The sequence below is a fragment of the Pseudorca crassidens genome, chromosome 2 (assembly GCF_039906515.1).
Source record: "Pseudorca crassidens isolate mPseCra1 chromosome 2, mPseCra1.hap1, whole genome shotgun sequence".
NCBI classification, from domain to species: domain Eukaryota; kingdom Metazoa; phylum Chordata; class Mammalia; order Artiodactyla; family Delphinidae; genus Pseudorca; species Pseudorca crassidens.
This window is the reverse complement of record NC_090297.1, coordinates 149,785,208-149,810,429: the sequence shown is the minus strand read 5'-3', so window position 1 is coordinate 149,810,429 and position 25,222 is coordinate 149,785,208. Positions and strand designations below refer to the sequence as shown.

At 45.3% G+C, this 25,222-nt stretch overlaps 1 protein-coding gene across 10 annotated transcripts in view; it reads left to right on the top strand.

The window, feature by feature from the left end:
• SRGAP2 (SLIT-ROBO Rho GTPase activating protein 2) overlaps positions 1–25,222 on the top strand; it is a 238,155-nt gene that overhangs the window by 177,055 nt on the left and 35,878 nt on the right. For 8 of the 10 annotated variants that reach the window (XM_067729189.1, XM_067729187.1, XM_067729192.1 and 5 more), the window contains exons 8-14: positions 511–735; positions 4,406–4,507; positions 5,744–5,941; positions 13,591–13,675; positions 16,427–16,454; positions 18,334–18,358; positions 23,704–23,764. In XM_067729189.1, coding sequence (XP_067585290.1) covers positions 511–735; positions 4,406–4,507; positions 5,744–5,941; positions 13,591–13,675; positions 16,427–16,454; positions 18,334–18,358; positions 23,704–23,764 — 724 coding nt within the window. The remainder of the gene's footprint in view (positions 1–510; positions 736–4,405; positions 4,508–5,743; positions 5,942–13,590; positions 13,676–16,426; positions 16,455–18,333; positions 18,359–23,703; positions 23,765–25,222) is intronic. The other 2 variants (XM_067729190.1, XM_067729188.1) reach the window with 1 other exon arrangement.

Below are 25,222 nucleotides of genomic sequence, written 5' to 3'. Positions count from 1 at the left end.
GCCCCCCCACAACCCCCACACACACACATTCGTTTCTTCTCTCACCTGGAGTTCTCTTGCACCACCTCTGATTTCTGAACCTGAATGCTGAAATGGTCTGGCTTGATTGGTATATGGTGACTAAATCACAGTAACCCTGAGGCAGTGGCAGGCTATATTTTTATGTTGAATTTTGCTACAGTGGTATCCCCAGAGGAACCTGAAAATAGAAGAATATTCTCCTTAACTTCCAACTCTTTTATGTTTACTGAAGAGCATGATTACATAATTTCATTTTGTCCCAATGAGTCCTCTTCATTCCACCCACCTCACAGTCCTCTAAGGAGTCCTCCATATCAAACTAGGAGTCAAGAACTGAGAAATATCACCCAGATCGTGGAGGGTCAGCCCTCTTCCGGCTGCACAGCTAGTCTTGTTGACAGAATCAGATCTGCCCTGGGGGCCACCCTCCCCCTCTGCCAAGCCCTGGGGCTGTCCATGGTTTGCTCACGTGCCTTCTCCGTTCCACAGCAGTGCTGTGACTTAGGCTACCACGCCAGCCTGAACCGCGCGCTACGCACCTTCCTTTCCGCTGAGTCGAATCTGGAACAGTCAAAGCACGAGGGTCTGGACGCCATCGAGAATGCTGTAGAAAACCTCGATGCCACCAGTGACAAGCAGCGCCTCATGGAGATGTACAACAATGTCTTCTGTCCACCTATGAAGTTTGAGTTCCAGCCACACATGGGGGACATGGTGAGACCCTCTTCCCACCCGCACGTACCCAAGGGGCTTGAGCTCACTTGTGTCTAGATTTACTGCACTCAAGCTATGTTATTCGGGGGAAGGCGAGGCCTGGGTCTGGCGTCATGTCCGGTGGGTGAAGCCCTTTCCAGCCATTCAGCAAACAGCTCCTGGGTGCCTGCCATCCACTAGGCTTGACCGTAGACAAGGGGGATTAGAGCCCTCAGGCAGCTTACAGTCAGCTGAGTTGAGAGTTAGAAATATGCACAGGGAGGGGCATCCAGAGGGACCAGCAGGATCAGAGGAGGTGAAAAACAGCCAGCGCGTTCTAAAAGCTACTAACAGTTCAGTATGGCAAAAGGGAAGGAGAGGGGTGGAGGCCTCCAAGTGGTGAGGCTGAAAGAAGCGAGAGCTGAGATGGGGCCAGATACTAAAGACTTCTGATGGGGACGGAGGGCTAAGCAGGGTGATGACGTGATCTTTTGTCACTCAGCAGAGTTCTGAAGGATCTAATTTTCTTGGGTTTAGAAGACTGTGATAAAAGGTATAGTTTTGCCTGGGTATTGAACAAAAAAAGAATGGGTACCTACAGAAAGGACAGGAGCCAAGATGTCAACCCTAAGAATGGCTACCCAGGCAGCAGTGCACAAACATGGGGGCCCTGTTTATGACTTTTCACCTCCGATGACTAAAACAAGAAGCGCCTAAATAAACCGAAGTGAGAGGAGTGAGAAGCTCTTTGGTTTTCATTACTGTGAACCTTGTCATTTCTCTTCTGGTGGTTGTACATACAAATCAAAGTGAATCTTATTGCTGGGGTAGGAGCCACCATTTGACCTGTGGGTTAAACCAGGAGGAGGATGTATAGGCTTACATAATAGAAAAGCTCAAGATGGATCTTCAGGCATGGTTGGGTTTAAGAGTGGGAATTTTATCAAGACTTAGTTTTTCTCTTTCTGCTTCACGTCCTGTGTGTTGGCTCTATTCTCAAACAGGCTTTTATCCCGTGGGGGCAAGGTGACTATATTTCCAGCCTTATCTCCTTGTAGATTGAAATCCAGCAGAAAGAGTATCTGCTTCCCTCCTAGAAGCCCCCACAAAAGTCTCATTGTGTCTCCTTGGTCCCGATTGGGTGATGTGCTTATCCCCAGTCACTGTGGCTGGTATCTGCAGTCGGCTGATTGGCTTATGTGGAGGTCACACACTGCATCCCCAAGTTGGGGAGAGCCCCATCCAAAGCACATGGCCTGAGTTGTGAGTGGAATGTTCCCCGCAAAGGACAGTCAGTCCAAAGTTATCAGAAGAAGGAAGAATGAATGCTGGGTGATGGAAAAACAACAATGCCCTTTCAACAAGGGAGTGGTGCTTCCGTTAAGATTAGCATCCAGATGCTTTTTAGAAAACCCTCCTCCAGAATGACAACTGTTATACTGTAACCAGCGGATTTGCTCTCATCAATAGGCCACCATGGAGAGTGGGACATTTCTATCCTAAAGACAAAAACATGGAGATGATTTCTTTCCTCCTCTCCTTCTTGGGGAAAACCAGGCCATTTACAGTTTGTTTCCATTGCTGTGGCTTAGGAAATGCAGCATCTGAACAGATGGGGAAGTGAGATGGCAGCATGTGCAATTAGAATACGAGGGTGTATTGGTGTGTCACCAAGCCCCAGGAAGCCCCATTCCTCACCTGCCCTGGCTTCTGGTCAAACTTGCCTTCCAAGTCCCTTCTCCAGCTGCCACAGAGATTCCTTCCCAAGAAGCAGTGGAACTTGGGGACCAGCTGAGTGGAGTGATACATTTTCTGGTGTTGACTGAGATGCCTTCTAAGCCAAACAGCTTGTCTCCATAAAGGGGGATTCCAAATGCTGGGTGCTCAGGCCCCCTCCTAGCCCTGTCAGAGCCTCATTTCCATACTCCAGAGCACAGCTGGAATGCATTACCTTGCACCCCGATAGAGGACCACTGCCAAAGCATGCATCAGCAGCCCTGCTGCTTCTTAAAGAAACTAGCATGGAGGTGGTTTTCCCTCCATGATTCCTCCCTGCTACGTCGAAGTTACTTTAAAAATCAATAGTTCAGTCTTCTGCCCAGGGCCTCCCTTTGTGTGATATAGCTGATCAGTGGCTGGGCCAAGCAGGGGCCAGGGCCAGTCCTAGATCTTGCAAAGGTTTTGCATTCCAGCCTAGCCTTCATGTGAGTGGAAAAGCAGCCATCTATCCCCAGTCATTGAGGGCTGTCTGTAGACCGTGGAGGCAACAAGAGGGAGCTGCCTGGAAGTCCTTGAACTAGGGCCAAAGTTCGGATGGCATTTTGAGCGGAAGCCCTGAAATTGGCCAAGGCCCGCCACTGATTGGTGTTCTGGGGCACTCAGCGCATGAATTGATGCCAAGCACTCTCAGATGTACTAGGAGGAGGTGCTTGGCTCTACCCTTGGTGCCCCCAGAGACTTGTGGGGCTCTGAATGCCTGACCAGTGACATCAGGCAGCCAGAGAGTTTCACTACTGGCACTAACCCATCCTGGCCACTGAGCTTTCTCCATTGTGTCTGCTTATCCAAGAGCCAGAATGAAGTCAGCTCGCTTCAGATCTGAGAGCTGGCTCAGGCCAGCCTCTCAGCTGGGGGAGGAGGTCAAGTCAGTTGAGAGCTTAAAAGCCAATGGAGGAAAAGGTCAAGTCCCAGCCCCCTCCATTTGAAGAGAGGTTTTGTCTTTTCAAGCAAGAGAATGGTCTTGGGCATGTGAATGTGCCCACTGCTGGGGAAGGAGGAGGCCAGTTCTATCCAGATGTCTCTTTGCAGACGAGAGGCTAAAGGACACGTGGTGGCAAGGTGACAGGAGCTGCCTCCACGTGGTCCTGCCTCCCAATCTGCTAGCCTTCTGTTCCTCATCTGTCATCCTGGGGATTGTGGGTGACCTCACACCTATGCCATTGCCATGGGCCCATCAGCAGACAGTGGCTTAGCCATCCCCTCACACAGGGGGAAGCTTGTTGACAGCGATCCTTGGGGGGGAAGGGCAGACTTCTCTCCCACACAGATCTGGTGAAGATCTGGAGTAAAACGATGGCTTTTTGAAAATGCCAAGTTCCACAAGATTCCATGCCCTCTGGGGCCCTCTAGCAAAGCCCGTGGACTTGTTCCTGGCTTCACGCTTTCTCTCATTGAGTCAGAGCTCTCATGCACGGCCCAGATTTATAAACACATGCTGGCTGCCAACAGCGGCATGTTAGCCTCCTGACCCACTTCTCTCCTGCTTTCACTCTGGTGTACAGCAGGGAATGAAGGAGGGGCCAGCGAGGTGGCCACTTGGACCTCTGGCAGGAAGTCCTCACTGTGCCAAAGCTTTGTGTATCTGGAGCTGGGCTGCCTAAGGCACTCTTCTCTGCCCTAACTCCAGCTTCCTAAGAGCCGAAGGCCCTGTATAGACCTGCGTCTGCCAAGCACTAGGCTGGAGGTGGGCTACAAAGAGAGACAGAGATCTTTCCAAACAGGTTCCATTGCTCATTCCTTTCTTGTGCTATTTGGTCCTGGAAGAGGTCTACACACTTTGGCTTTGGATTTTGTTTTAACATAAAATTTGCGAGCTTTACAGCTTGAATATAAGTAGTTTTATTAACAGTAATGGGACTCTGACAAAAGAACTGTGTCCCCTTCCTGACCTAGTATTGCTTTCTTTTGGCAGGCTTCCCAGCTCTGTGCCCAGCAGCCCGTCCAGAGTGAGCTGGTACAGAGATGCCAACAACTACAATCTCGCTTATCCACCCTGAAGATTGAGAACGAAGAGGTGAGACTCAGAACCACCCTCTGAGTTTCCCTGTCAAACCTCTTGCTGCTGCCCGTCTGGGAGCAGGTGGACGGAGCCATGCAGAGAATGTCCGGGCTGCTGCAAACATTTCGTAGCCAAATGTAGGCTTGGATTTTCCCCTTCTGCTACATCCTGCCCTTGAACTCCAGGAAGTTGCTCTTGCATTGCCAAAGGTTGAGCTCTATTTTGAGCTTTTGCAAAATGCTTTCCCCCCCTCCCCTTTGCACATTTAATCAAAATGGCACTTGGCAGCTGTGTGAACAATATTGTGTCTCTGAAACCACCCCCTCATGCCTGGCTTTTTCCAGCATTTTCAAACAAACAGAGGCCTTTGACTTTGACACTTCAAATATCTCCATCCTCTTAGAAAAGGGTGACTTTCTTCTGGGCCCAACGTATTGGCTTTCAACAACCAGTTAAAAGGGCAGTATGATTAATTATCAGCTCCTTTCTTTTGAGCTCATGTGACTTCTCACCTGGCATGTCAGTAAGTCTGACTTTCCCCGGTAAGATCAGGAAAGCCTGGGGATGGGTCACTTAGTTTGCACGTGGGCAAACAGGTTCATTCATTTGTTGAAGGTGGGGAAACAGAACCTGGGGCATTGCGGGACCAGCCCCATCATACATTTTTAAACAGCTCTTTGTATGATGGGGTTGGTTTGGATTTGTTTCATCCTCTCTCCCTTAGCACGTCCAGCATAACGAAGAGCTAATCTTTTTTTTAATTTTTTTTTTTTTTTTTTTGCGGTACACGGGCCTCTCACCGTTGTGGCCTCTCCCGCTGCAGAGAACAGGCTCCAGATGCGCAGGCTCAGCGGCCATGGCTCACGGGCCCAGCCGCTCCGCGGCATGTGGGATCCTCCTGGACCGGGGCACGAACCCGTGTCCCCTGCATCGGCAGGCGGACCCTCAACCACTGCACCACCAGGGAAGCCCACGAAGAGCTAATCTTAAATTTAAAAAGTGAACATTAAATAGCTGGGTCAAGCATGTAGCGTGAAGGGAGTAGTGGTTTTAGGTCCTCACTGGAGAGAGTAGGGTCCGTGTGATATTTATCACTCACTTAGCACCGTCCAATGGGAAGCAGACCTGCACCCTCTGACAGTCCCCTCCCTCCTTCCTCAGCCCACTTCTCTCCCACTTCTCCAAGCTTCTCCATCACCTCTTGTTTTGCAGCCTGCCCCTCATGCATTATGTTGGTCCTTATCATGGCAGGTAAAGAAGACAATGGAGGCCACTCTGCAGACCATCCAGGACATTGTGACCGTCGAGGATTTTGATGTGTCCGATTGCTTCCAGTACAGCAACTCTATGGAATCCGTCAAGTCCACCGTCTCAGAAACCTTCATGAGCAAACCCAGCATTGCCAAGAGGAGAGCCAACCAGCAAGAGACAGAGCAGTTCTATTTCACGGTGAGGGGGTTCAGTGGCCTTTAAAGATCATCTTTAGGCACTGCAGCACACACAGGCCATTTGGATCCCAGCGTCCTTGTCAAGTGTCTGCAGGATATCTTATCCAGTGTCTTGCAGGATATCAAGTCTTTGAATATCTTGACTTGGATCTGGGCATGTTCAGAGACCACCCCTACACTTAAAGACACAAATATACACAAGTTGTATATCTAACAGGGACCCCCCCCAAGAGAAAGGATGGCCCCAAGTACACTACCAAGAATATTTTCTTTTTGAAGACTTTTTTAACCAGCTAGTAAGCTTTTGTTTGAAAGTTTCCTTCTCATCCCTAGGGGTCGTGAAAGGGGGACTGCATCTCTTGGTTCTTGAGAACTACGTCGAAATATTTTGGCTAACACATGTCTTGTTTTTAAAGTCCATAATCTTTCCTAGTTGATATGATATGATATTAGTTTATAATTTAAAGTGGGAAATTATTTTTCATAATTATGGCTAAAATTCAAAGGGACAGGTAATGTGTAGCATTGTTGGTTTGCATAGAATTCTAAAACATTATATTTTGTTATTCATGCATCTCCCAGTCCTCTTTTAGACAGATGAACCCAATTTTTTTTAAGTAGTGTTAACAGTCCTTTGGAAGGTTGCTGGCTGGTCTTTGGTGCTACTTTTTAATAATTAAGTTATTTTGAGCTTGCCAAGTAGGATTTATTGCCTGAACTAAAATGTATTTCCTAATCTTCTGACGACTAAGAAGAAATTAAGTTTGCAGATGTGAGAGGAAATATAGCCAGTGAATATGCATACTGATTCTGAATGAGAGGAATTAACTTGTTTTTCAGTCAAGAAACACAATCTGCATGTAGTAAATTGAATTTTTCCTCCAACTGGAAACATTTGTTTAATTCTTCTTTGAACACTGCCCTTTCTCCATTAAGAACACTAGTGATTTGCTATCTCCTTCAAAGAAGAAATCTGTTTTTTCATGTAATTAAGCTCAGAATTCTTCAAAAAAATTTTTTTTAAGTCCTGGAGAAGACTGTTGAGAGGGAGTGATTTAACAGTATTATTCTTTTAAAATAACTTTTTTTTTTTCTTGTAATACAAAACAAAACATGCTTATTATATAGAATCTGGAAGTAAAAAGAAACTAAAAATCAGCCATAATCCCAATAACCTAGAAATAATAGTGTTAGAATATATTCTCTTCCAGGCTTTTTTCTATGCATGCACACAGATGTGAGCATATATTTATAATTTTATTATAAAAAATGGGATACTGCTGTACATATTGTTTTATAATCTGCTGCTTTCATTTAACAGATGATTAATATTTTCCTAAGTCATTTAATTATAACGTTCTTTAATACATTTATGAGTAAAATACTAAAATCTATACAGAGAAAGAATGGAATGACATTTTGGCTCATTCATTCATTTTTGTGAAATACATAGCACATTGCCTGTTTTGTAGTGAGTGCTCAAAATTGCTGAAAATTTATTATCTCCATCATCACTATTAATTTATTCATTGAATATTATTAAATTGTTTATTGATCATTTATTAAGGATCTACTATGTACCAGACACTGTGCTATATAACCTGGGAATGCTAAGAATATAAAATGAAGAGGAGAATGATGGAATTAGGCCTATGAAGGGAAAACTTTCTTTTTTACTGAGTGTAAACAATTACAATACAATTACAATAGGTTGATTTGGGTAATTAAAAAAAATAAATGTAAAAAATGTTAAGTGCATACATGCACATGTGCATGAACGGCAGTCAGGATAAATGGAGTTAGGGAAATATTACATACAAAGTAATTTCTGTGCTGATCAGGCAATGAGTGAATCAAGAGGAGGAAGGCATTCGTTGAGGCAAGAGCAGCATGTGCAAAAGCATGAAGGCATGAAAAACCTGGGACAGACATGAAGAAAACTTCCTGTCTATAGTGAGGGCTACGTACCTCCCCAAGCTTCTTTATCTCAGGAGGTTGCTAAATACTCGAGAGGCTTTTGGGATTGTCTGGCTGGTCTGTCTGGACTGCTTAGATATAACGCTACTTAAATGACCCAATCTTGTTACATTGCAGAACAAGATTAAATAAGAATTTTGGACATAAAAATCTGTATTTAAGACTGTCAGAAATTACTTTTTGGCTTTAAGCGAAGCTATAACATTTGTATTCAAAATTGACCTTTAGTAAGAGCAGGAATGACCATATTCCAACTGGTGACCTCCCAAATCCCACCCATCCTTTCACCTCTGTCTGAATACACTGATGTCCTCTAACTCACTTCCTGTCTTTTGTGGCCATAATGCTACTTATCACAATTGTGTGCAAATTTCCTTGGCTAACAGGAAGGTTCTTTTGTCTGGGCTTGTCTAGTAACAGATTTACAAGAGAGTTCATCATTTTTGTGATTGGTGTTTGGAACGCGTCAGATAGTTCATGATAAAAAGACTTTTGGGAGGTGGCAAAATGGACATTCAAGAAAAGGGGGCGTGCATGTTCCCCAGGACAGCTGCAGGTGCTTGCGGAACCCTACAAAGCCAACACAACTGCAGATGTGCTTTTCTTAGTCTTTTGTCTCCACAAACGTTGCCCATGTGTTTCCCTGTGCCCTTCAAAGACATCAGAGTAGCACGTCCTAGAAGTTGCCTTCTTTTGGAAGATTGGGAAGAGGTCCCTTGTCATGGCTTTCTCTCCTGGTAGTGTGCCTAGTGACCCAGAGGGCTGCTAGGAAAGCTTTCTGACCACTCTCGGCTGTCATCAGATTCATCTGCCCAGATGACATCTATTGGAAATTTGAAGCATGACCTACAAAGGTCAGTCGTTTGCAAGAGTCCCAGGAAAATAATCATGGAATTTTAAAGCTTGAAGTGTTTTTAAAAAATCATCTAACCAAACCTTCTCATTTGAAAGATTTTTTTTAAAAAAAAACTGAAAAAACAAACAAAAAATCCAGAAAGTATGGGTAGCTTGTTTAAAGTCCTCAGCAAGAGCTGAAACCAGAACTCTGATCTTCTGGTCTCTGGTCTCAGGACACAGGCCTTCTCTATGCCCTGCTGAGGAAGCTGAGGTGAGGGGAAGGCTCAGGAACAGCTCAGCTTTCTGCCCTTCTTTGCTCTAAGTGAGAAGACATTTTCTGACCTCCTTGGCTTTATATCACTTGTCTTCTCTAACAAACAATCCAGCACTGTCTACCTTTTTCCCATTGCCTTTTTTATTTTAAGTGTTAAAAAAGATGCAAAGATTTCAAAAGAGAATACAGAAAAATGTCAAGCCTCTACCCATCCCCAACTCCCACTTCCCCTCCCCTCTGACAGTGATTGAAACCAGTTTCTTCTGTGTCCTTCCAGAGGTATTCTGTGTGGAGACAACCACTGATGTACCCTTTAATATAATATTATTACATTAGAAATGTAAGGAAATAAAATAAATAGAAATACAAATAGAAGTATACCATCCATACTGTTCTTCACTTTGCTTCTTTCACTTAATTTATTTTGGGTATTATCTTCACATTAGTCCAAAAGATCTGCCTCCTTTTGTAATGGCTGCAAGAACATCATTGTATGGATGGATGTTCCATCATTTATTTAACCAATTCCCTGCTCATAGGCAGTAATGCTCACTGTTTTTAGCCAAGTGCTGTCAAACCCTTATAGGTATTTCCTTGTATGTGGTTTGGAGTATGGGGTTCTTGAATGGGGGATGAAATGGTGGAAGGAGGGCTTATAGCTGATAAAATAACAAAGCTAAACTGCCTGAATTCGGGAGGACAGATTCGGGTAAGGTAAGAGGTTGGAGAGGAGCCAGTTCTTTGGCCATTGAATGGACAGTACTCTAAGGCTGCTAGACTTGGTGAGGTCCAAGAGCTTTTTCTATCTTGGTATTCTCCAACAATAAACAGATACTTGATAAATGTGTGCTAAGCAGGTACAAATGCATGAATGCCCCTGCCCTGTCAATTAAAGTGGGGAGATATGCTCCTGTTGAAATGTTTGCTCTATTATGTATTCTGTCTGACAGCTGTTTCCTGCTTTAAAAATTGACGGGGAGGGGGGGAAGTGTCAGCGTGCTTGGTTGGTGGGGAAGCAGCCACAGCAATGACATCTGTGTATCTCTGTGCACGGGGCTGGCTAGGCATAGCTCACTCCTCCCACCCACCCCACCTTCTGGCAGCAGTGAATACTTATGGCCTTGGGTTCACAGATTAAATTCAAGACCTAGGCAAGGTCCGTGAGTTTTACACCACCATGGAAAGAATGTATTTAAAGAGAAGAGGTATTTTAAAATTAAATTTGAAAACCATTCTTGTGCCTCAAACTTTTTTTTTTTTTCAGGCCAGAAACCTGCTTTGATTGAGCTTTCTTAAGTATTAGCACAAAGCAAAGAAGTTTAGAGAAGGACTGTTTTTTGGTTGAGCATGTGATTCTGTATAAGGAACACTTCTGAGCACCTGCTAGTTGCCAGTCCTCGTGTTAACAATCACAGTCATGCTTGTTATCTTATTTCATGTTTAACACCCTTGTGAAAAAAGATATTATCCCCATTTTTCAGATGGAGAAACTAAGATTCTGGGAGTTAAGTGACTTGCCCAAGGTTGGAAGAGTTAGTAAGTGGTAGGACTAGAATATACCAACCCAGACTTCTCCGTTTTACTGCAACTGAAATGTTTGTCAGGGAGGGCAGGCTCAGAAAGAAAAATTATTATACTAATCCTTTTCAATAAATAAAACTCATCACTGACAATTAATACCCAATTAGGAATTATTTAGAAAGAAATCAGTGAGATCGTAAAAACTGAATTTAAGGTTTACAATGGCACAACCCAAAACCACCCAATAGACTCCTGCCTCCCTTCCTACTTTTGGAAAAAATTCTCAGTTTTGATAATATTGCGTGTAAAATGGAGTAGGGGCATATGGGGGTGTGGCAGTCAGACTGTGTTTTAGGAATTTGATTTCATTTTGGTGATCTGGAATAGACCATGATCCATTCCTTTTTCCTCCACTGAGGAAAACTCCAGGTAATCACTTTACCTTTAGGTGTTTCTGGAGAGGAGCACGGTACAGGGAGTGGAATGAAAGAAAATTAATTACCTAATATTGGGACATGGTTTAAATAAGGAAAGTGACCCTTATTGCCCAAGGAAGGATTTTGAGATTACACATGAACAGTTCTTTGCCTAGCCCCCTGGCCTCCAGAAATCATTGAAAAGCTACCTATTCCTCCCTTGTCGTCAGCTGTCTCAGCTCCCTGTGCTGTGTGTCTGGACAGCAGCAGCTGAAGCCTTCTAACTAAGCTCCTCCCAGGAAAGCCCAGGTTGCTTCTCCCAGTTTACCTCTCATAGAGATGAGCGTGGATTTATGGGCGGGACAGGGAAGTGATAAATGACATGCCTGCGAATAGGATGCTTTTACCTTCCCGTACCCAGGCTTACCTAGACGGAAAACTTCCAACCACTGTTTCCACTATTAGGCAGGCAGGTCATACCTTGACACAGTTTTTGATCCTTCAGGATTTAGTGGAACCCGAAATGTTAATTCATCATACCTCTTTATCAGATTGTTATTTATTTTAATGGTTCACTGAGTGACAGCCAGAGTTAACTAGTGAACTGTGAACATGAATGAAAAAGATGATTTCCAGAATCACAAGTATACACGAGTGAGAGGAAGGAATTTGCATCCATCTCCTTTCAGAATTTTGGCTGTTTTCTGAGCACTCTGGTCTTGTTTTAAGGGTTATAGTGTGTCTGGGTGAATTTTCCCTCATTGGGACACCTTTAGAGTCTCCTTGGGATAACCTTCCGAAGAGGGGGCTCTCGCAGTTCAGATGTTAGCAGTGGATGTCTCCTGAAGGTGTTTCGCCTCTGGGCCCTGAAGTACTGTTCCAAGCCTCACAGTTAGGCATTGGTTGGGGATTAGGATGTCACCCAGGGAAGACTGACAGCAGGTGAGCTGGCAGCTGGAGCAGATGGGATGGGGAAGGTGACAACAGAGCCTGTTTTCATGCAGGTGTTCTCATGCAAAAGCACAAAGGAGCAGAGGGAACAGGTCGTGAGGAGAGCAGCAGAAATGGTTTGTCATAGGGCTTGTTTTTTGTTTGTCTTCTATTTAATTCAGAGAGTAGGGGCATACTTGGAGGCGTGGTATGTAACTGCTGAGGAAGGTTCTATCCAGAGGAAAGTGAGACTGTTCATTTATTTACTCATTTTCACATATTTATTGAGTGTCTACTATCTTCTGGGCACAGTACTAAGCATCAGGGATGCAAAGAATAGTGAATGCCACAGTCTCTGACCATAGAGAGGATACCATTTAGAGGGAAAGATATAGGAGCAGCAAAGCCTCCATGACAGGGCTGGGTGAAAAGTGCTGTCAGAGATTTGCGAAGCTCCACACAGGAGCATCTGGGTGAACAACGGAGGGCCTCCAAAGACCTGGATCCAGGATCCACCGCCGCTTACTGGCTTGTGTCGATCAGCAATGCCCCCTTCCCCTTCTCATCCCCTTCCCCTTCTCATCCGTAATCAGGAAATAATATGTCTCCCCTATGTGCTGTACAGAGTTATTGTGAGAGTCAAATACATGCTAAAGTACTCTAAAAATTCTTAAATTGCTACACATATGTAAAGAATCAATACTATGAAGTTTTGTTCTGCTTCTCTCCTTCTGCTCTGTACCATAATGGATCAAGCACGTTATCATAACGATTAAAAGCACACAGTGTATTGTCAAACTGCACATGTGGATACTGGTTCCACCACTCACTAATCGTTTGACCTAGAGCCACTTATTGAATCTCTCCAAATCTCAGTACCTTCATCCATAAAATGGGGATAATGATAATCATAGTTCATAGAGTTGTCTTGGAGATTTAATGAATTGTCCAGGGAAACATAGTCTCTCACTGAGCAGACAAGGGTTGAGAGAGGTCAAATCACAAAGTACAGCACAGCAATCATATTTTGACTGTTAGAGCAGATGGGATCGCATTTCCATAAACCTCATCTTGCGTTTGGAACCGCCAGTATGTGTGTATACAGGTGGAGGGTGGCAGCCCCTGTCTCTGTGTGCTCAGAAATCCCAAGCTTTCCACAAAGACTCTGCACAAGAGAGGAGGAAGCGATTGAAATGATGAAAATATGGCTCAGACAGAGATGCGCTGAATGCTGTGCTTGGTGCTTGCAGCCCAGGCAGGGGCTGAACCTTGACATTGCTCCTGGGGTGAAGGAATGCACCCTGGGAGGGGCCGGGCAGGGCTGGATGTCAGTGGAGGTGATGAGCCGCAGGTGTGTATCCTTCACACCAAGAAGGCGGGGCTCAGTGAGTCCCTCCACGCCCTGCTTTTCTTCCAAGGAGCTGAAAGAGATGGATGAGGGGCCCGAGGAGATAGCTTCTTATGGTGGCTGACGCGGAGCTCCCAGGAAGACATAGAGCAGGATACTAATCCACCAGGAAAATCAGCAGATGCTCACATGCTCAGGACCTTAAAAAAATAAAAAATGGACCCGGTGGAAATTGGGTCAGAAACCAAAAGCCCTCTTAGAAAGGGAATTGTACAGCTGAGCGTCTGTGATTTTTCTTTTTTTTTTTCCCTTCGGGACTGATTGTTCTTTATCCTCCTCCCTTACAGAAAATGAAGGAGTACCTGGAGGGCAGGAACCTCATCACCAAGCTACAAGCCAAGCACGACCTTCTCCAGAAAACCCTGGGAGAGAGTGAGTGTGGGCTCTGCTGGAGATTTGGCAGTGAGGGAAGGCCGAGCCCTGGGCCCAAGTGCTGAGCACACGCCTCCATCCTCAGTCTGGTTATATGAGTGCATTGCTTTTCCTCGCTCGTTTGATGTGGAAGCACACGCCCCAAATGACCGCTTGAGTAATGGGGAAGGGCCAATGCTTAATGAAGCACTAATGTGCATCATCTATTTGTTTAAATGGAGCGTGCCTGCTCTCCACCCAGCCCCACTCCTGCGCCTCCTCTGCCACTACTGAGGCCAAGGAGCTGGTGCGTTCTTTACTGTCCAGACACTTCGGGAAAACTCTCAGCTCCTCTTGTAGCAGGACCGAGGCTGAAGCAAGAAGGTGGGGAGCTGTGAGGTGAGCTACACAGCTGCTCTGAGGAGAAAAGAGGAGAGGATTCTCAAGGGCAGGGTTGATGGGCAGACTGCAGCTGTTTGTAGCTTCAAGGTGGGGCAGAGGTTTTCTTCTGCTTTGAAGGGTCCTGGTGCTAAGAGGCAGCCCTCTCCCTGCTTTGGCCAGGCTGAAGCTGTGGTGCTGAATCGACTATCTGGTCTCATAGGATGATTTTAACCAGACCCTGGAAAGTAGCAAGGCAGAAGACCGGACTGGCACTCTGGACTTTCTCTCCTCAGCTGTCAAACAGAAGGCAGGGGTTGAAAGAGAAGCTTCCCTGGGGTTTTTGGCACCTTGCCCAGGTCTCCTGCCCAGCTCTCAGCATCCTATGATTAATGGGATTCCCAAGTTGGGGACACCTCTGAAGGCCCTGCCCCTCCTCCCTCCCCCACTGATCTCCTCACTTAAAGATAGGGAGGGGGAGGCTACTGGTGTTCTAACACCAGTGAAAGGCAAAACCTGCACCCACAGAGGTCTAACATTCTCAAATAAATTCTTCAGACCAACTGCAGAATCTAGGGAAGTATACAGCACTCACTGGCTCAATGGCCCCAGAAATCAGAGCCTCCTACCCGCCCTTCTTACCCTGTTCTCCTGCCCTGAACGATTCCCCCAGATGATTAATTCTTTTATCTCTAATGTCTTTGATCTCGTGATTTTTAAGGCATTTTCTTTTATGTTAAGAAAGCCTGTTAAGTAACTTCTGTTGTCTTCCCTCCGCAACACCCAGGGGACTCGGGCTGAACAGGTCTAGGCATTGAGATCCAAAGTTTGCTTATAGAAAATCTTTACTCTTGAGTTATCAGATTGCTCCGTGGGGAATCGGAGGAAGAAAAGCCCAGAACTATTTGAAGCAAGTTATAACTGTGATTTCTTTTTGCCAGGATAATCTAAGCATGACCCATAAGTGAGATGGGGAACAGGGCGGGAGAGAGAGAGAGAGAGAGAGAGAGAGAGTGTGTGTGTGTGTGTGTGTGTGTGTGTGTGTTTGCAACACACATACATGCACCAAGTGTGCTACTATGAAGGGGTGAAGGTTGGTGACTGTTCATCAGTGCTGCAAATTGCCTTCATCTAAAGATGACAAGTTCTAGCAATAATGAAAAATATAGGTCTTCCTGTGTGCAAGTCATCATGTCCCTGCCTTCTGTATGTATTTGTCACTAACGCAAGAGCCCCTTGTTTCTTGCCACAGAGGGATAATTGATGTGTATGAATATTCCAGAATGGAAATGGGACAGATGTTAGAAATAATGGCTCTGAATAATATTTTTGCAGATGAAAGCTGAGCCTTTGGTAAGAGAGGCTGTTGGGGTGGGGGAGGTGTTGCTCAAGATGAGCTGAACTGTAATCAACAATTAGCAACCTTTAAAGGCAAGAAAAAGCCCTGCCCTCCCCCCCCCCCCCCCCCCCCCCGCAACCTCGGCCCTTAGAGTCGCCTTTCCAGGCAACTGGATGAGGAGCTTGGGAGCCAATCTCTCCTTCCCCGGCTCAGCGCCTGCGTACCCTTTCCCTGGTTTATCTAATACGGTCTAATACAGACCAAGCTGGGTTAACTGTGGACCCAAAAAAAGCAACACAGATTACATAATGGCCCAAGTGCACATGCATATTTTTAAAAAACATAAGAATACTTCAGATGAGCATTAAGATTTTCAATTCCATTTTTTAAGACTGTGTATGATCCATCCAGCTTAGTATTAGGGCCCACTGTTGGGTTGAGAACCACAGTCTAAAAGCAGTAGCAGCATTTTAAATATTTTTCCCTTGTCATTTCAGCCCAGTGTAATGGAAGTGAGAATTTAGTATGAATCTAAAACGAGAATTTCGATGTATGCTTCCTCCTCTCCCCAAATAACTATTCCTTCCTTCTTCCCCTTCCACCCTCAACTGTCTGTGTGTGTGTGTGTGTGTGTGTGTGTGTGTTCACAGCCTGAAGGGCAAGCAGGTTCATCCCTCCCTCCCCACCACACACACACCCAGCACACATAGAAGAGAAGCTGAATTTCATCTCTGGGAAAGTTTCTAATAATTTGTTCTCTAAGATATGCTCTGCCTTGCTATTTTTCCCCCGCATCCACCCGTTTTCCCACTGGGAAGCAGAGTTGGCAATCCTAAGGTTTCAGGATACCAGCAGCCCTGGGCTGGGAACAAGCATCAGAAACGAGGCCCAGAAAGAGGACCAGGGTGCCCTCTTCTTTTTTGCCTGGAAGGCTAGTCACACGTGATCCTCGGGGCTCCCTGGGGAGCCGGGCAGACAGTCATTCCTGGGAGCAAGTCTCCCCCTTTCACCCCGTCTGCTTCAACATGTGCTTTTTGCCTTTGTCTTTCCAACAGGTCAGCGGACAGATTGCAGTCTGGCCAGGTAGGTGTGGCCTGAGACAGCCCTGGGAAGGGATGAAGAGAGGCCGGAGGGGTAGAGCCATCCCAACCTGGGAAAGAGCCAAGGAGTTGAGTTGTAGAAGTGTTGGATGACTTTGCAAAGGGGTAGCCTAGGGCAGGGGTGGCTTCCATCCCTTTACCTTGCTGACCCCATCTGGCCTCAAATGGAAATGGGATTTGCCGAGCAGAATTAAGTGAAGAGAGTTACCGTTTGCCAAAATAGTCCCAGAGACCCCCCCAAAACCACTGCGTTGCACGGAAAAGAAATGTTCGACGCTGGAGGATCCTGGTAACCTAACCTTAGCTTTTAGACTTCAACATGTGGGTTTTGGGAGGTCTCTGACCTAGGGAACGAGGATCAGAAGATAGCATTTGACCTGAAATTTTTTTTATACGTGGAAAAGATGACAGCCTCTAATTAGCGAGTGTCGCTTGATAATGAAATATTACATTGCATTGCTTGCCAACAGCATTGGTAGACATCCTCGCCTGATGTACAAGTATGCAGCCCTCCCAATCTTTCCCCACCTTCCCCGCCCTCCCCCACCCCAGCCAAATATTTTCCCTCTCAGTCACGGAGCTGCTATGAGAAAACTCGTGAGTTGGCGGCCAGCAAGGCATTCATTCAGCCGACGGTTCTCAGATGCCTAAAAATGTGCTGATTTAACTGGGGAAAGAGCTTTAACGGGCCGGACTCCTTAGAGACCCTGCGTTAGCCCATTATATAAACCACGTATATCTGGCGACACACACACACACACACACAATAGTCATGAGGCCATTTACAATTATAGGCTCATTACTTAAAAATAGCTTCATTTGGCTTTCATCGTTTTGTCATCGTGGATCACAATAAAGATCCCATAAATATACTAGTCTTGTTGACTGGAGGGAACCAGGATAATGGAATTCTGTAGAATATACCTTCCTGGTGCTAATTTCACCTAAAGTGCCATAACTGCAGAAGGCTCTATGGGAGTGAAAAGAGCTGAGCTGAATTCCCTTATGCTGTGTTATTCACTGTGTGACCTTGGGCTGCTCTTTTCCCCTCGCTGAACTCCAGTTTCCTCATCCATAAGACAAGATAGAGAGGGACTTCCCTGGCAGTCCAGTGGTTAAGACTCCATGCTTCCACTGGAGGGGGCATGGGTTCAGTCGCTGTGAGGGGAACTAAGATCCCACAAGCTGTGCAACGTGGCCAAAAAAAAGACAAGACAGAGCAATCACCTAGATCCAAGGAGCTCTAGGATTCCAAAGAGGTCCTTAAGAAGAGACTAGTGGAAGTGGCAGAAGGTGCCCAGCAGCTGGGCTCTGGTCCCTACCTCCTTCCCTCACTCAAAGAGGCATCACTGCTCTCCTTGCTTGGGTATTATTGTCTGAGTCAGATTCCCTTGGAGAAAAAGCTTCCAAGGCTAAACACAGCTTGAAAAGCATTGACCTATGGAATCGCTAAGGTTCCTTCCAGTCTGGACACTACTGTCTAAATTCCGGGAAAATCGCTCCTTATCTTTTCCCTAAGGATTTATTTCCAAGAGAAAGAAAACCATAGCTTCCTTTGGTGTTTACTAGTGTCTCCTTGCAAATGGAGAAATCTTCCTGTTGTCTGACCTACATATATTTTACTGCAAATTGAACCAATTCCCTCCTATTCTACTTTTGAATGGTGGCAGACATTAAAACCAGAGACCTCTAAGCTTTTGTGAAAAGCGCTTTATTGGGCTTCATTTGGAAGGTAACTTATCAAGTCTCTTAGCCACTTCTGGGACTGAGCTGATTAATGTGGTTTGTTTCATTAACTATCTCACAGATTGTTTTTAATCTCATTTTCTCTTTTCCCTCCCTGTTGCTGCATTCAACCACAGGCGTAGCTCAACTGTGAGGAAACAGGTAAGGGCCCAGCAAGAGGCAGGCTTGTCTGGCGTGAAATGGTTAGATCCCAGATAATTATGGAACTCCAGTGTGGATGGGACAGACACTTTTCTGCCTTCATGCTTACATTTGGAATGTACCATTTAGTCATAGTATGTTTAATATTACGGCAACTTCATCAAATTAGTGAGGGGGGCAGGGACTCGTTCCTCTCCTCTCTAGTCGTTTATGCTCTTACATGCTAGAGGTCTGGTTTGACTGTGGCAGACTGTGCCAGAACTATCTTTGGTGCTACTTCTCTAGGAGACCGTGAAAGAGGCCTCACACTTCATACATGGGTACCAATATGACAGTAACTCACAGCATCTAATCACCTAGACCAAGTTTGCAGGTTTTTGTTTGTTTCTGGTGGCATGGTCATCTTAGATGTATTTCTAAGACATACTAAAAATGTAAAGATAAGTCTGGTCTAGGAATGATAAGCAAGAGACATTGAGCTCTGCAATTATGTGCGTTATCTTCAGAGTTGTATTCAAATCTGACACTGAGCTGTAAGCAACCAGCTCTCATGACCCACCTTAGGAGGGATCTTAGCTCGGCATGGGCAGTCCACATCAGTGGATAATCTAAACAGCACTTATGCTTGTTTAAAAAAAATTAATTGACGGGTTTTTTTCTTTTTTTTTTGCAGTTGCAAATTGGACTTCCTAATTATACTTTATGGCAAATACTAAAATGGTTTTGTATCCCCTAAGCTCATACCAGCTATGCAGCAGGCAGTTAGCAGAGAGGGGGTGGAGAGAGCTCAGAAATGTCTTTGTGTCTACTCAGGGGAAAGCTGATCCAGCCTTTAAAAAATCATTTTGGGTAATTCACAGTGGCTGTAGCCGCAGGGAGTTAATGGAATGGAGAGGGCACATGGTTTCTGCGATGGTGGTAGCCCCTGCAGGGTCTTCAGCTGATCTCACTGCTTCAGCTGGCTGGGCAGTCCAGCTGGGGAAGTTGATAACATAGCCCGCACTTGTCTTAGCTTTGCTGTCACTAATTTTTTTCCCTTCTCTATTTTGGATCTTCTTTTAATGAGAACACCATCAGATGCAATTACACATTTTTTAAATTATAAAGATGTCATTGCAGTTCTCTTTCCTCTATTCCTCTTCTTTGTTTCTGCTTCCCCTTTCTTTCATAATTTCAGTTAAAACTAGAGAGGAACGGTGTGCCTCCCCGGGATCATTTATTACATTTAAAATTAATAGGTGGATATCTTAAAGAGGGAGCAATGTTTTTTATCCCACCCCCCTTCGAAAATAAGAACAGGATTGACCTTGAAGTTTGTTCCTTTCAGTTCCTGGGCTGAAATTGAGCCTCTTACATATAGATGGAGCCTGGGTGCGACCACTCTGGCTGCAGGAGTGCCAAAGGCCACGGTTTGGCAGGTGATCTGTGTCCCTGGTTGGGCTCATAATCAGAAAAGAACTGCTCCCATCTGGTTTTCATCCTGCTGTGCCTAGGCAGTTGCAAGCAAAGCATATTTGCCAGGTGCTAGATTTGTGTAAGAGTTCCAGCATGCACCAGAAACCCCAATCAAGTAAAGACCTTATTTTCATTCACTTTTTTTCCAGCAGCTCAGATCTAATGGTGGATCAGTGAAGAGTTTTTCTAAGATAGTCAGAAAGGTAAATAGTGAGTAATTTGGAAGAGGAGTAATCACGTATACATAACCAGGAAATAAAATTTGTTTGGTTGTTTATGGCAAATCAGCCAAACAAGAGGAAGAGCTGTGTAACTTTTGCTTTTGAGTCTACCCAATGCATTCCAATCATTTTTGACCCTAGCAAAGCCTAGGTTCAGACCATCTGACTTTCCTTCAAAAAGAGATGCCTCAACTGCTGCTTCCAAGCATTGCCTGCTCCCCTCAAGCCCAGAATTTTCATTCCTATTACTTCCGTATCTTCTTTGCTGGCCCATCTTTCTCTGTTCCTCGAAATGTAAGCATTTCCCCAAGGCTTGGTCCTCTTTTGACTTCCCTCCATATTCTTTCCCTTGTCACTTGCGTTGCCTTGGATGATTCTGTCTCTTTTCTCTCCTTCCCAAAGCGTCCACTTGTTCTGTAACGTTGTCGTTCTGAGTCTTTGGATCTAACTCCTAACTGATGGGCAGGACGTTGATGCTCAAGAGTTGCGGTGGCAACTCCTACCCTCAGCATCCATCTCCTCACCTTCCCACCACGTTTTCGGTTCCTTAGCACCTCCCCTTACTTCTCGACTCTTATGGAGACCCTCTATTCTTCACAATCCCTGAAGCCCCACATCTTATCTTTGATGCCTCTGTTTTCCTTATTACCCACATCTAATCAGGGGTCAAGACTTGTATTTTCTCCCTGGTGAAAACGTAAACCTAACAAATGTAACAAAGATCAGTACCTGGCAAAAATCCTAACTCTCTCATGTGTGAGAAATTCTGCCAAACAATGGCATATTTAGACATTATCTAGCCACCTTCTTGATTGCTTTCCGCTGCAAATCACTGGACCCCTGCTTTACTATCTCTTCCAAGTTATGTCTGCTGCTTTTCTCCCTCCACTTTTGGTTTAAAGTTCCTTTAATCTGATTGAATGGGGATTTGACTCGATCGTCCTTCAAGGGCCCTTCCAACCCTGGGGTTAAATGACCAAAAATATTATGAACAAAAGAATTAAACTGACATGGATTCTAACACTGGAGGAGGGAAGGAGAGAGGAAGAAAGGGAGAGACAGACACTGAATAAGAACACACATAGACACTGCTCGGTCAGTTGTATGCAAGATCTATGGTGAAGTGAGGGTCTTCACCAGGGCACGTCCTGGGGAAATGGATTCACTCGGAGCTCAGAAACATTACAAGGAGAGAGTCAGAGCCCTCATGACTTTTTGTCCTTGTAATGTCCTTTGTCCTTTGTTTTCACTGGACTCTGACTTAAGCTCCACTGGAGCATTGGGGACTAGGAAAATACTCCTCTGCAGTAGGACAGGTCATCTCTGGCCCACTCTTGTCTGCCACAAATTATCCTCTGGGCCACTTCTGGTAACCATGAACATGCAGGTTAATGTCTTTGATGCTTTACTTTCTGCAACCCTGCATGCTTCCCTTTAGCTATCATTGATATTCCTTTTACCACAAGTTGAGGCAGAATTTTGCACTCACGTAACTTATTGAAACCATAACCTGTGAGCTTCCCAACCTGCTTCCCTCTGGGTCTTAGGACCAGAAAAGCTTTACAAACCCTCATATCACTGTCCTCATTATCACTGCTACTACTGTTTGTAAATGAAAAGTATAATAACGATGTTTGTAAACATAAAAAGACCTCCAAAAAATTGTTTGGGGTTTTTTTTTATAGTGGAACCCAGTTTCTTCATTAATGTAAGGAAGAGCTGAAAAAGATTCTTCCTCTGAGACCAGCCTAGACTGACTGGTAGAATTTACTGATGGCAACAAGAAGGCAGACACTGGCTACTGAAGCTGGAGAGCTGGAGGAAGCAGACGGGTCTGGGGGTCATGAGACGAGCATTTGGGTCTCTGAGACCCTCCTGACTCCAGCTGCACTTTGGTACACAGTACGTCCTCTGGCAGCATCCTGGCTTTCCAGCAAGCTCAGGAGCTGGAGGCCACGCCAGCTCTTCTCTCAGCCTGGCATCTTCATGGGACCCAGCTGCTTCCCTATTAGTGGCCAAACCGCCAGCTACAGTTGAAAATTTAGAGCCGGGGGAGAGGCACAAACCAACCTGTGAAATGGGCAGAAGCCACAGGACCCATCCTACTGGAGAGCCCAGTCTCTGTCCTGAACATCTAAAGCCCTTTCTAACTAGGACTAAGGTCACTCTGCCTGGTCCCTTCCTTCCCTGTAACTGAGTGGTTGTGCGTTTCGATGCACTAGAAAACCCTACTGGTTTTCAGTAATATTTGGTATTCACACCTGACTATGTTTGCCAATCTCCTAGGACGCAGTATGGGTGGCAGTGAGATGCTCAGTCTCAGGGGGAGACTGCCTGGTTTTGAATCCTGGCTCTTCTACTTAGCAGCTGGGTCACCATAAGCAGCTATTTCACCTTGCTAAGCCTTCATTTCCTCACTTGTCAAATGAGGATAGTAATAATACACATCCCATAGGGTTGTTACCAGGACCAATCCATCTAAAGCACTTAATATATGACCCAACACCTCTATAAATTCTTTTGTAAATGGTAAGCAGTGTGTTCATGTGCCAATAGGAACTGTTACTCTCCTCACCACCAATCCCCCTCCCCAGTTAGTACATACCAAATTAAGGCCAAAAGAAGTTAAATAAATGGCAGGATTGTAGAGCAAAAATGGCAGAGCAAAGATTGATATCTGGGAGGCCTGCTGCTTAAGTTAGTACCAATTATTTTCCACTATTTCCAAGAGTTAGGTTTTTTTCTTTCTTGCCTTTTATGCCAAACAAACCCCCTCTCTGCTGCTCCCATTGATTCATTCTGCTACCTTCCACTGATACTAATTGAGCACCTGCTATGTGAGAGCATCATGGCCAGAGATGGACACCAAGAATTAACATAGGATCTGCCCTGTGGAACTCGAGCTCCAATGGTGACAAATGCAAACAAATATTCATACCCACACAATTAAGTCACAGTCAGGCTGTGAAGGCCAAGTACAAGGTGCTGAGACCCCGTAGACAGGGGTTCTGATCTCATCTGGGGAGTCTGGGAAAGCATCCCTGGGGGTGGGGGTCCAGGGTGAGGGGAGCATTCCAGCAGCTCACGCAAAGCCATGAGCAAAGGAGGACTTACTGAGGAGCAGAAGGAGACAAAACTGGAGGCTAAGACAGGACCCCAGACACGCAAGGCTGCGTACAGAAAGTAACGAGGAGTCCTTGAAAGAGTTTAGCCTGGAGAGTAAACGATGGAATGTGCACTTTTAAAGATCACCTAACCAATATGAGGGAAGAAAAACTGGTTTGGAGGACGACAGGGATGGGAATGGAGATACTGGTGGATTGGACTGGGTTGGTGGCAGTAGAGATGGAGAGAAATAAATGGATTTAGGAGGCAAACTTGACAGAATATATGTATGTATTGATTGATTGTATGGCTGCGGCGGGGGGGGACCGTGGGATAAAAATGATCAGTTTCATATAGGACGCACTGAATTTAAGACGTTGGTATGAGGCATTCCAAGTAGATGGTTGTGCATGTGCTTTGGAGCGTGGAGGCCAGGCTGGATGCTTCTTGTGGACCAGCCACTGATCCAGCTGAGACAAGTTCCATGTGGTTTTGGCTCATTTTCTCTGACCCTGGGCTGTCTCTCTTTGAAGATTCTAATGTTGTGTTTCTTTGGCTTTTTAGGATTCCAGCCAGGCAATTCCTTTGGTGGTAGAAAGCTGTATCCGGTTTATCAGCAGACACGGTAAGCAGGATTACAGCCTTGCCCATATTTGTGCAAGAACTGGGAAGAACTTCCAGGAATTCTTTATAGAGTAAGAATAGAGATCGACTTCCCATCCTGACATTCTCCAAAGAGGAATAAAATCTTATTTGTTCACATAATGTTTGCTACCTCAGAATGGCCACACCTAGACATTGAGAGAAAAATATCATGTATTTTTGACCCCCAGGTGCCTGAGCCACTTACCACACTCCCTTTTCTAGCTTAGAGTGAGTTTTTTGTTTGTTTGTTTGTTTGTCTTTTGCGGTACACGGGCCTCTCGCTGTTGTGGCCTCTCCTGTTGCGGAGCACAGGCTCCAGACGCGCAGGCTTAGCAGCCATGGCTCACGGGCCCAGCCGCTCCGCAACATGTGGGATCTTCCCGGACCGCAGGCGGACTCTCAACCACTGCGCCACCAGGGAAGCCCACAGAGTGTGTTTTAAATTATAGCTGTTATGTGAGTAAGTCTAGCTGGTCCAGTGTGGTGACGCTAGTTTCACCATTACTCACCGTCTTTGCCCATGTTGGTATCTCCCACTGCATAGCCTGGACCTTTGTTGTCACATTGGCTTTCTGCAGCAGACTGCTTTGAAAACAAGCTCCTTTTACAATATTGCATTGACTCCTGGTAATATTCAGTTTTTGTTCTGGTTTGGTCTCACTGTTTAGGGCATCTCCAGAGCTCAGTTGGTAGCTACTCTTAAGGTTGTAGCCAACATTTAAGAGTCTGGCAGGGCTGGCTCCTTCTCAACTAAGTCACGCTGTCTTCTGCTTGGATGACGCTGAATCTCATAAATCCATTCCTCACCAGCTCCGAGGCTGGTTGGACAGAATTTAGGGAAAGAGGTGAATTGAGTCTTCCAAGTGTAAGAGTGTTTAGAAAACACAGATATCTGAGTAAGCACCATGAACATTTCTAGGAACTGGGCATCAGAAATTGTTCTTAGATGTTATCCTGCCTAGTTATAAGAAAAGTGACAGAATGACCTTCTTGGCGCTAAGGAGGTATGTAGATGATCACTGGTCTCAATTCAGAAGCAGCCGTTCTCTCCCTTCCTCCTTCCTCCCAATAAACTGGGGCATTGCTTGGGTTTATTTTTGGAATAATAATTGCATTAGCATGTTTACAACTTATGCCATTCCAATCAGCTACAAATTTTTCATTGTATCTCCATCCACCAGAAGTAACAGCATTGTACAGCACTATTGAACAGTCAGTAAATATTTATCAAGCCCCTGATCGGGGCTGAGCACCATGCATTGCCAAATAGGAAAACAAAAACAGGGGTAACCCTGTCTTTACCTGGTTTTAAGACGCAGTTGGGAGAAAATAAATAAGCAAGTAAAAAGTTAAATAAAAAGAGATAAGCTATAGTAATTCGGAATAGCAGTATAAGAAATTTCACAAGATGGTAATGATTAATAGTCAAGCAGCTGGC